General features: G+C 40.5%; 1 protein-coding gene across 9 annotated transcripts in view; it reads left to right on the top strand.

Moving 5' to 3' along the window:
- The window catches only part of LOC6574434 (maternal protein pumilio), a 204,811-nt gene that overhangs the window by 148,812 nt on the left and 43,673 nt on the right, over positions 1 to 12,326 (top strand). Inside the window, exon 3 of one of the 9 annotated variants that reach the window (XM_044008295.1) lies at positions 11,763 to 11,813. The exons of the other annotated variants lie outside the window; for them this stretch is intronic. Within the exon in view, the coding sequence (XP_043864230.1) occupies positions 11,763 to 11,813 (51 nt within the window). The remainder of the gene's footprint in view (positions 1 to 11,762; positions 11,814 to 12,326) is intronic. 9 annotated transcript variants of the gene reach the window in all.

Genomic DNA, 12,326 nt, shown 5'->3' with positions numbered 1-12,326 from the left:
ATGGCTCATTTAAATTGACAAATGTTGTGTGGGCTGCAAATATCAAGACCTTACAGCAACAACATCATCATCATCATCATCATCATCTTGTGCTCATCTACAACGTGCCATGGATTGCATAATTTCGGAATCAAAAATCACAGATGACCTGATTAACATTATTTTCCCTCGACTTGTCTTGTGCTCTTAATGTTATGCATAAGCAGGGCGCTCATCATTTTATGATTATGATAACAAATTCATTTATTTGTCAGCTCGTGTTAGTCAGTCAGTCAATCAGTCGCTCAGTCAGTCAGCCCCAGTCAATCATCAGCTCATAACTTTAGAGAGAAACATCTGTCTGTCTTCTGGTCTCGTGCATACTAATTTGTCTGACTGACTGATTTTTGCGCCGCCTCTGCTCGGATGTGGCCTGCTAAGCAGCTTTTGCGAGATGCGCATTATTACGCTGGAAATGCTGAGCCGCGCAATTACAACAGATTTAATCCCTAGATGACCGTCTAATGAGCTTGTCTTCCAATTTGCAGCGTTCCGTATCAAAAAGATGCCGTATAAGATTTGTGTTCAGCTGTGGAGAATTTTGACTAAGCTGCATATCTGATGATTTCTCAGATGGAACTCTCAACCGGATCCTTAGATATGTTAAATTCTTAAGCATATCAAAGCATGGTTCGCAACTCATATTGATGGGCCCGGAACGCCCATACCTCAGCCGCCCCTCACCCGTTCTAATTGTCCAGACATTATGAGAGAAGCTCTTTAATCTTTTGATGCGCAGTCGTGTTGTGCTGGCTCCCTAATTATGCGATTTATACATATATCACAAATAAACAAATTTCATCTTGAGCTGCTCGCTTAGCTAATGCTGCTCACGTACGCTTCGGCACCGTCCCCGACCCCGCCCCGCGGGTTCGCCCACGCCCTTTATGCTGCACGCGGCCGCACTAATTTTATGGCTTAATATACTTCGGGTACTTGGAGCTCTTACGTACGCACACAGCCACGGCCACACCCCCAATCTGGAAACTATGAGAGTTTCGTTAGCACAAAATTGGCACTCAACGTCCTCGTCGCTGTCGTGAGCTGTCAGTAATGCTTCACTCATTCACTGGCTGCCACGCCCCCGCCCTCATGACACAGCCTGTCCATTCGCCATTCATTGCGCATTAAAAAAAAAAAAAAAAGAAGTCGAGAAAATGTATATACCGAAAAGAAGAAGAAGAATTTGTCACGGCAGCTTTGGAATTCTTAATTTTATTACACTTTTGGCGTGCGTAACGTGGCAAGAGACAAATAGAAAGACAGCCAGCAGAGCGATCTAGAAGATATGAGGGTGTGGAGGGTACTTGACGCAGTTGTTGTTGGGCATAGGCCAGGCTACAGGCAGCATCTCTCTCTTCTTCTACTTTTTTTTTCTATTATTATTTCGCTTGTATTTCCCTTAGCATTCCTGCATGCAAATTTCCAACCCGCCTTCGTTCGTGCCTTGTCGGAAATGACATTTTCATGCGTAAATTGAAATGTGAGCGACGTGTTGGGGGATTTGTTTTTTATATACCTATGTGTGTGTATGTGTGTGTGAGTGTGCCAGCCAGCTTCCCCCATGGACACAACACACTGTAAGAAAGTAAAACCAAGTTGTCATTGCTTTTAATTATTTTTCATCTAGACGCCTGTCTGCACTGTCGCCCAAACGCAATTACAAGCTAAGCCACGCCCCGCCGCGCCAAGGGGCCGCGGTGGAGGTCTGAGCATCAAAACATTCGGCATTTCGTTAGCTTTCTACCTGAGCATCAGTTATAGCGTATGGCCACTGTAATAGGAAAATAGTATTTAGACATGGAAAGGCCAAATCTGTCATAAATTTAATAAATAAATAAATTAGATCTACAAATTTCACTCAAAGTAATTTAAAGTTTTAATCGCTTACGTAAAGTAAATTAGTTTCCAATTTCATAAAGGATTACATGAAACTATTTTAGTTGCATATCTTATTAATTGTAGCAGCTCATAATTGGAAATTTCTAGCTGAAGCTGTGACAGATCCTAAGGAATTTAAAGCTCTTTATTGTAAGCGGATTTGTTTCACCTTCCACAAACTCTTAGGCAATTCCACTTTCTTGATAACGGTTTTGACTTGTGATTTAATTGTTGTTTTCACCTTTTCTCTTTGCAGGTAAGTTGAATTGATGAATGCTTGAACCGAGTCGAGGCCTCGACATGCACAATAAATAAAGTGCACTGCAGCTAAGTTATCATATAACTTCCGTTTAAACTTTTGCTATCAGTGCTATATCGCCTACACATACATACATATATCGTAGTCCGACTAGCCAGAGTTTTGATTATAACAAAACATAGAACTGACAGCAAAAGTCGGCCAGTTGCATTTTTCTCTCTTTTTTTATTATTATTGTTTTAGTTGCTTCTGTGATAAGAGAAATTTCTATAACATTTCCTGTGCGATAAAAAACTGAACTTGCTGCGAGCAGAGCAGAAAAAGTCTCCATATACGAGAAGCTCCGCACATATTCAATGTAATATGTGCTATTGTGTAGATTTTAATTCAGGCTGGCGGCAGCTTTTTGCATTTACTGTGTTCTACATGGAAAACAGAATACAGTAAAAAAATGTGTCAAAGCGAATTGTAGATATGCGATATGCTGAAATGAAATTTCAGAACGAGCCGCCGCAGTTTCTGTTGACAAGTTGGGATCCTTTTCGGCTTTTGGGTTCGCTTGCCGCTAACATTCAATAAAAATTCAATTGAAAATTGAATTTGTTTTCACTCAGCCTGCTTTCTCTCTCTCTCTCTCTCTCTCTCTCTCTCTCTTCTCGGTCTATCTCCCAATTTTGCTTATTTGCTTTGGATGCTTGGATGCTTTGACAGGCATTTTCCAACTGTAAACGTTGTAAAATTGGCAATAATATATCCATGCGTAGAGCACAATCCATTCGATCCATGCAATGCAAATTTTACCTTTGATTTGTAATACATCTGTTGATATTCCTATAAATTGCTGTTGGAGCCGAGTGCATGTAGAGTTGGAATAATATGAGTATGGGGAGTAGACCAAGAATGAGATGATGCTGCACTGAACTCGGTTTATGCACTTTGCAATATATTTTGCAGTTGTGCAAAATGGCAAAATGTGCAAATGTGGCAAAAAGGAAAGGCATGTAAAGCATGTGCTGACAGCTAATTATCCTAAAGAAGCCACGTAAACTGGAACTCAACTGATTAATTAAGAGCGCAACAGCTTGCGGCTGGCAAAAAGCAATTTAATGAATGAAGCATGCGATTGAGTAAGAGAAGACAGCGAAAAATAACTTTTAGAATATTTATGAACAAATACTCCCCAAAATGGAATCATTAACAAGAGAGCAGAGTGCGAGATTCCTTTTGTTATTTCTCTTTCCTTTCGCTTTTGTTTGCTTCTGTTTTACTTTGGCTGTCGCCAATATGCAAATGTGAGAGTCTGCTTGATGACAATGTTGATGATGAGGCTGGCACCCGCCGCGCGGTCTGCTCACAAATTTCCAGCGAAAAGCAACTCGGACAGCAGTCACGTTAAGCGGAAATGGCAATGTCTAGACCAAAAACGAAAAGAAAAAAAAAAATATACCCAAAAATAACCGCAAGCATTCACAGCGACACAAAGGTTTCTGTTTGCTTTCGCTTCTATGCCTTTTGCTGCCTGCCAACTGCAGAATAAACCGCAAACAAATTCTGTAACCGAACCGAGCACGCCAGGCCTAGACACACACACACACACATACACACACACGCCGCTCGCCCTTGCTGGAGTGGCCACATGAAAAACCGCCAAAAACGATTCATTTTCTGGGCGTGGACATGGGCGGCAGAGGGGGTAGATTGGTCCTTAGTTGGATTTCGCTTAGATAATGTGACCAGCAGGAGTCGTAGTTGGCTGTTAAGTAGCTTGTTAGGAAATCCTACTTGAGAGCTTTATTACACTCCAAATTCTAGCCATCGTTAAAGTTATAGAAAAGCAGCTCTCCACTTTGGCTTTAATCTTGCGTTAGTCTACTTAGTATAAATAAATTGTTGATCACCATTTTGTTTTCGAATCATCACAGGATAGCTGATTTCCTTTGTTTTGATAACGTGTCTCTTTGTTCGTCGTCTGTCGCATTAAATATTTGCGGAAGGAGATGCTGATAAATGCGCTATTTTTGCATTTTGATTTCATTTCCGTTGCGTTCGTTTCGTAAAAAAGAAAAGCATATTGGAATAAAAAGCAAAACAGCAATTTCCGCTTTATCGTGACTACGTGGAGGGAGAGTGGGCGACGTCCCATGTAGACCCAAAGACAGACGATAGCAACCGCAATGGCATGGCAGGGCATTATTTGCCGTAGCAGCTCGGCTTCATGTGTGCGTCGTTTTTCTCAAGGCCTCTGCTGCGGCACGTTTGTCTCAGGACTAAAAGGCAATGAAAATTTGCTCCTGCTGCCGCTGCCGTGGTGCACATTTCTCAATTCACATTTCGCATGTGTTGCACTTGTTCCATTTCATAAGCTGCACATTTCTCTTCATCTGCAGCAGGCAACCTGCAACAGCTACAGCTCCAGCTGCAGCAGCAGCGGCAACTCCCTTGGCGTCTATGTATGCAATATATCCACCTGCACGCGTGCTCTATCTATCTCTCTCTCTTTCACCCTCTCTTTACTCTTGAACCTTCTTCCCTGGGCTACATTTGTTACAGTTTTCTGCATGTCTGGCTGTCATATTTTCTCATCTCTTGCACATATACCTCTGGCAATTGCCGCCTAGTCTCACATGCTCACATGCTCACATGCTCAAACCTCTCGTTTACCGCCCTCTCTTTCATCATCGTCATTCGTGTTGTCTGCGCCATGGCTCATAATTTCACTTGTGGGCCATAAATGCCAAATAGTCAGCGAATTTTGTACTACAGTACCTCAGAACGATAAGCGTTTGCAAAGTCCAAGCCCAACGTGAAGCCTGAACAAACAACGCCTGTGCAGCAGCAGAAACAACAACAACAACAACAACTTGTGGGCTTAAAGGCTATGATGTCCAGTCCTACATGACTGCAAACAGCAATGGAACTAAACTGATCCAATTGCATTTCCTCTGCCCATGTGTTGTTCTTATTTTTGTCGTTTCTCTGTTTTCTGTTTTCATTCGTTTCAGTGCTTCCGCTGTGCAAACAGACGACAAACAGCAAAGAGTCTGGCACCAGAGCCATACGCACATTGGCCAACATCCGAAATCAAATATAATATTAGGTAGACCATCCTTGGATGACGACCAGTTCATACGCTTGGGAAATAAGTGAAAATAATTGCCTTAGTATTTGTATAGCTAGCTAAACTTACTACGAAGATCTGTAGACTTAAGATATTTATACAGAAGGAAGCTTCAACTCATTTGCTTGGATTGTTCTTTCCTTCAACATTCACAAAAAGGTTCAAGAGTTATCAATCAAAATTCCTTGGCAATTGATTTTCAAAATCATGGAATATTATTTTAGGAACTTATTTATAGGCTCATAACTTTCATTTCAAATTTCAAATTCTGTAGAAATGCTTAAAACTCAGCTGAGTTGTTGATTAATAATAATCTGAAGAACTCATCAATGAATTTATATTTCTAAAATAAGTCCATGATATGCCATTCTACAACAATTATCTAGGAGCATTGCGCAGACACATACACACCCACACAGATACTCGCTCACCTGAGATGAATTACCTTCATTGTTTCTATTGTTTCTTGCTGTTGCTGCTGAGCGGCAATCTCAACATTGCTTATGGCCAGAGACTTTGCTTTCGTCGCCTGCTATAGACACGGCGGAAGGGGAGGCAGGAGGCAGTACAGGTAGATCGTGCAGTTGGTGAACAGGTATTCTGTGTGGAGTTGTGTTTGTGTCTGGTGTTGTATATTTGCATTTGTGAGTCTAGCTTGTCTCATTGCGCGCATTAACAATCTGCACGCACACACACACGCTGCCTTGGTGTGTGTGAGGGCAAGAAAAATGTGCGCCATTTTGTTGGCTCTTCCTGTTACTTCTTGGCATGTGTGTGTGTGTGTGCGCGTGTACATATGTGTGTGTGTGTGTATATTTTTTCTGTTGTTATTACTTACTCGCGCATCGTTAAAGTGACTTCCGGTGCCCTCACAAACACAGACGCACGCCAAAAATGCGCTATTACCATAAAATAATGTGTATGTGTGTGTGCGTGTGTGCTGTGTTTGTGTATAGCATACATTACGGGGCACTCGTACGGCTCAGCCGCTGTAGCGTCTAGCAGCTGCATACGTTAAATTATGCAGAGCTTTTGCCTCGACTTCTCCCTGACTCCCTCTGCCATCTAGCCACCTCTCAGCATGGGCATAAGGTGACGAAATATTACAACTTAACCTTTTTCAGCAAATTTCCGCTAACAAAATGATGAAAGCCTCACAGCTTCTCGCTGAACGCGCAGTCCCTCCTTGAAAAGTTTTTTCATATCAAGCATTAAATCTTGCATATACATATTATATTTCTTTTTTTTTAATAAACGGCGAGGATGTTCAGGGTGTTCTTTATTAAATTTTAAAGTCGTGCACGTAGCTCATATTTCCTATGTGTTGTTGTCTGTTACATTTTGGCTGCCGTTGATAAGACACAGTGCGTATGGACGAAATGTGCCAGATCATAAAATAAATTTATAGATTTTATATATTGCATCACAATTAATTGCCTTTGCATCCTTATGTCAACAGTGGCTCATGTCAGCTGCCATATTATGCATTTTATACACATGTATATATATATGCATACATTCATATTTATTCAGAGTGGTATTTTTTAAAAATATTATTAAAAAATTATTTAACACAATGGCAACAGTGAAGTGAAGTCCAGATAAAAATTCCACAAAAAAAAAAAAAAAAAAAAAAATGAAAATTGCGATTATTTACAATGCAATGATCTGAGTAGATTTTTCCAATCAGAATCAAACAAATAAAACCGAAACTCTTGACGGCTGTTATCTCTGTGAAATGACAGTCCATATAGGTAATTCTATCAGTTTTTTATTTGCTCAGATTATTTGAGTATTATGGAGTTCAATGAAGGCGCATTAAGGGGTTTTACACCCAATTTGCTTACTGTTAGGGTTTATTTTTAATGGAAATAATGTATTATTTTTCATTGAATACCAATTTGTGCATATTCTTTTAAATTGCGTGAATTCTCACACATGTGTAAGTGGCTTAATTATTTTAAGCCGTAATTGTATTATTTTAATATGTGCAATAACTGCAAGATTTATGGCAATATGAAAGTAGCCGACAGAGAAAGAGAGAGCACGAAATGGCTAGACTGTAAATAAAAATGCATTGCATTCTTGATGGTGACGCCGGAAACAAATTGCACAGCAAAATTGCGCGAAAAAAAAATTAAAGAAGCCAGCCAAAGTGGGGGAAAAAAATGCAAGACAAACTTGAAACAATTAAAAGGGCGAGGCGTAGGTAGAGTCAATGGGCGACGGAATGAAGTGGAGAAACTTAGTCAAGTGGCGGGGCGAGCAGGCGAAAAAAAAAAAAGTTAGCCAAAAACACAAAAAAACAGTAGGAGGAGACTAAATAGGAGAGGGTAGGAGGGGAGGGAGGTAGAGTAAGGGCCAGTTGCTGTCGCTGGTAACTGTAACTGCAAGTGACTCGCTTCTCTCCTTATTTTCATTTTGCTCCCAGGAGCCAAACAAAGCAGCAGAAGTCGAGAAACGGAACTGTGTAGGCGTGGCAGCGAACAAGGCAACATGGCTAACACTTTGCGCTGCAATTTGCACTTCATTGCCAGTGCAGTCTGAGGGGGGGGGAACGGCAGACTGAAGTCTGCTCAAAGCACTTTATAAATTTTTTAAGTGCCATGCAAAAAACTTTTGCCCCGACGCCTAGCACAAAGCATGAGACACAGACAGAGCGTGGGAGCGTGAGAGAGTGAGAGAGAGAGAGAGAGGGACAGTGATACACAGAGGGCTGCTAAATTGTCGCAAGGGGCTTTAGGTCTTAATGTTCCAAGGGACCACAAAGCAAAGTAACATAAACGCAGGCCGGCGTAATTTTCAAAGTGCATAAATAAAGAGCTAGTTGGTCTAACTAATTTCAAATAATTTTAATTAAAAGAAAATGTAATTTAATAAAAATGATATTGTTTAGTTACGGAAACAGGCAATAAGAGCGACATCTGGTGGTCAGAATTGTAAACAATGTAATTGCATTCTGCAATTGCATTTGCAAATGCTTTTCATTAGTTTACAGTTTGTTTAAAATGTCTGTGTGTGTGTGTGTGTGCGCGAAACCGCATAATTTAATTTAACAAACAAAAACCGCAACATGTCCAACTTACAGCAACCAAAACTAAAAGTAAAATGCTAGCGCGTTAAAAAACGCTTGCAAACCACAGGGAAACATGTCACAAACGCGGCAGCAAAAACATAAACAAACAAAAAAAAAAAAAAAAAAAAAAACAACAAACCAAAAAAATCAACAAACAACGAAATGAATTTTTAAATGCTACAACAAACAGTGCAGTCAAAAAAAATCTGACAAGCATTGCGTGCAATAGAGACAGCTATGGCTGTAAGATAGAGAGGGATATATTCGGCAAATATGCCATGAATTTATGCATTTGTTGTTTTTGCGTACCGCATTTATGGCCAAATCGCATCTACCAAATTGATATTCTAAGCGCGTAAAAATTTATACATGCCGAATATGCATAAAACGCTAAACAAAACAAAAAAAAACAAAAAAGGGGAAAGAAAAAAAAGTAAAGGAAAGAAAATATGTTTTGCCTTTCTCTTATTTTTTATTCTGGCATTAAAAATAAATGTTGCATACTTTGCGGGCGCAACATGGAAAATGCGATTTTTCGAGCGGCGTGTTTTTATGGCCCAAAATGCGAGGGCGTGCGAGCGACACGCCTCTTTGCCTGATTGCTGCGGATATTACCTATATAAATGCACATAAATGTATATCTTTATCTTTAACATGTGTTTTCGTTATTCGCAATGGCGTCAAGAATGGCAGCCTGGTGACTTCATTTAACATGCCGCGAGGCCTTAGGCAAATGTAACGGATTTTATTATTAAAGTACTGCAAACAAAGAACAATCTCACATTAAAGTTATATAGCTTTTATAGGTATGGTCCTGTTATATCTGTTTACTGTGCATGATTTACACGTGCTTACATTATGTTTCTTTTAGAATATTATTAATATCTTGCGGCGAATTGTGGATCTAATAACATATAATAATATAAATAATATTCTGGTCAAGTCTAACTCGATCTTTCTCTCTCTCTCTCCCTCTCTCTGCCTCTGTCTCTCTCTTCATTTACTTTAGTAACTGTCTTAACTACCTTCTACTACTACAATTCATACTCTATTATTTATACCAACTAATACGACTACAACAACGACTAGCATTACTACAACTAATACATTTGCAGCTTCTGTATTGCTATTATAAATTTATTCAATCAATTCGCAACGGTAACATTTTAACAGTAATTCCATTTCTATTTAGCAAAAGAGATAATTAGATACAAATTAAAAAGGTATCTAAAGTATGGCTCACTAATTAAAGAGCTGTCATTAACTATTTCCGAAATCGCGTCACTAAAACAAAACAAATACAGTCGTAAATTTTGCAAACAGTTGTTGCTAAATTTCCGTAAATTGAATTTAAATGCAAAAGTTTGTTTGCAACTTTTTTTTGTTTTTTGTTTTTGATTCAAATTGGATTTAATTCTTGTTTTCAGCTGTCAGTTGTTGTCTCTTTCTCACTCTCTCTGTGTGTCTCACACTCGGTCTCTCTCCGTCTGTGTAAATGAAATCATTACACAAAAGGTTAGACAATTCGCTGTGCTTTAATTGGATAGAAATTGTGGCTAACATAGCAACGCATAACAAGCAGATACAGATGCAGATGCAGCAGCAGATGCGGATTTCAATAAATATCATAAATATACATCTGGCATCGCCTGCCACCCTCCCTCTGGGGCGCTTTCTAATTCTCTTGGCCTGTCTTAAATAAGGTCGAGATAAATGCGTTGCCAACAAATGCTGCCGCTTGCAGCTGCTTTTGCTGCTGCGCAATTGCAATTATGTCATTGCAATTGCAATTTTTTACGCTCTAATTAAAGTGCTGACAGTTATTCAATTATCCCCGCAAACGCCAGCCTCTGCCGCGGCCGCTGCCCGCCCCAGCCATTAGGCTCTGCACACTCAATTAAATGCGCATTTCTCAAGGCGTTGGGCCATAGCACAGCGAAAACAGTCAAAAGCCGCATACTGAACTTGGCTTTTCTCCTCCGCTCGTGTAATGGCCAACAATGAGCACTCAAAATCGCATTAGAGCCAACTTTCTACCACTCTCTGTCGCCCCTCAGCCAGCTCTCTGCCTTAACTTGGCCTAAAAGCAGACTACGCCACGACTACGCAAAGCAACATCAATCAATTTTTGGCTTTCAAGTCGCGTACGCAGCAATTTGTTTGTATAGAAAATGCCCCGAAGTGCGCACCCCTCGGTTCGCCCCTGCCTCGGTCGCAGTTCCCGTTTGCTGTCTAACTTTTAATGTATTTTGAGCACGTCTAACCGCAGGCTAGGGCCAACGGGGGGTGCGAAGTGTGTGTGGAATGTATATATGGGTGTATGTGTGTGTGTGTGAGTCAGCTGTATTGATATGCCTATTGATATAGGCGGGCATCATCCCCATCATCATCAGCATGCTGATGCCTCCAGGCAGCCAGCCAGCCTGGCCTGCCTGTCTGCCGCTGGCATCAATTTCAACACCCTTTTCTGTCGTTCTGTCCCCCCCCCCCCTTGTGCCCCACAAAATGTTGTTGCTCCTTTTGCCTATTACTTGTAATAATATTTTAGCAATTTTTGTTGCCATGTCACATATGCGAACAACTCTCCTCTTCATGTCAAGCTGAGGCATTCGAGTTCCTTTTGCTGGCCGCCTTGCCCCCGCCATTGCCCCTCTTCATGCGTCTCACGCCACCGTGAATGTCCCTTTTGAAACCAACAGCAACAAAATTTGCATTTTTATGTCGCCTACGCCTAGGCCAAGACAACAAAACAGACTAGGGCAGGGCGGGCATCTGCCGAAGAGAAATTGATTTGATGCAAATTAACGACAGCTTCTTGTCAATCTCATGAGTTGCCCAAGATGGAACAACGAAATAAAATACCGAATTTATGTCTACACTTTCGCCAAGTCTGAATCGAGTGTATTAAGAGCAGTTTATGAAAAAGCCTTGAATTTAAATGACTTGAAAAGGAAAGCAAGTTGAATTAGTGAATCTTTAAGTAAAAAGTCTGAAATTATTTAAATTATTATTATAATATATATCCATAATTCTATTGTTAACTTTCATGTATCATATTAAATTTGATTTATTATTTTTGTCCCTTACTCTCAACTCACATTACATTTGTAGAGTATCTCGGGTGCGTTGCGCAACTCTTTCGTTATTTTTTACTCATTTGCTGTCCCTTTTTATGGATTCATGCAAATTTTTAATGGATTTTTAAGTAGGGACTTTCAAATTAGGCAACAGAAAAGGCAATTTATTTCAAAGATTTTGACAGAACAACAATGTCGTCTATCTATCTCCTCAGGCTTATCCTGTCACTTGTCTCGATTTGCAAATTCATGTTATTGTTGTTGAAATTAATTTAAATTTAATTTGGTATTTCCCTCATCTTCTCGCTTTAGGTAAGTTCAACTCCTGCCAAAGGCGTTCTCAATCTTTTGACCAGACATTGCGTAAGTCAGCTTTAAGTTCAGTTCCCGATAAACAGATATTTGAAGTGTAATCGGCGCATTAGAATAGAGTGCCAGCCACTTGAGAGCAGCCGCATAATTATTTTCATTTTCAGTTTCAAAGTCATTTTCCAGCACCACAGTCGGAGAGCCTTTAAGCCCGGCCGCTTAGTCCAAGCAGTCGCGGCTCGGCCCTGTCGGTTGCCTCGGCAGCTGAGCCACATTGAGCTGGATTAGGCGCTAACTACTGCAATGTGCTGGAGCCAAGGAGCCGCAGAACAGTGTTGTCCCCCCCTGTTAGTGCTCCTTGGTCCAGGACCATAAATTAATCAACCCAGAAAACTCCTCTGAGAAATAAAAGACGAAAGCTGACTGGATACCCGACAAGAATGGACAAGCATTTTTTCGTAGCAGTTTTTTGACGTTAAATTCACTTTCAACGCGGCCGTAGCCACCTGTCCACCTGTCCAGTTGGTCGAGCTGTGTCCTGCTACGCACGAAATGCTTATTATTTAC

This window comes from Drosophila mojavensis, unplaced genomic scaffold, assembly GCF_018153725.1.
Source record: "Drosophila mojavensis isolate 15081-1352.22 unplaced genomic scaffold, ASM1815372v1 contig_277, whole genome shotgun sequence".
In the NCBI taxonomy this organism is placed as follows: domain Eukaryota; kingdom Metazoa; phylum Arthropoda; class Insecta; order Diptera; family Drosophilidae; genus Drosophila; species Drosophila mojavensis.
The sequence above is the reverse complement of the archived record's forward strand: the minus strand, read 5'-3'. Positions and strand labels throughout refer to the sequence as shown.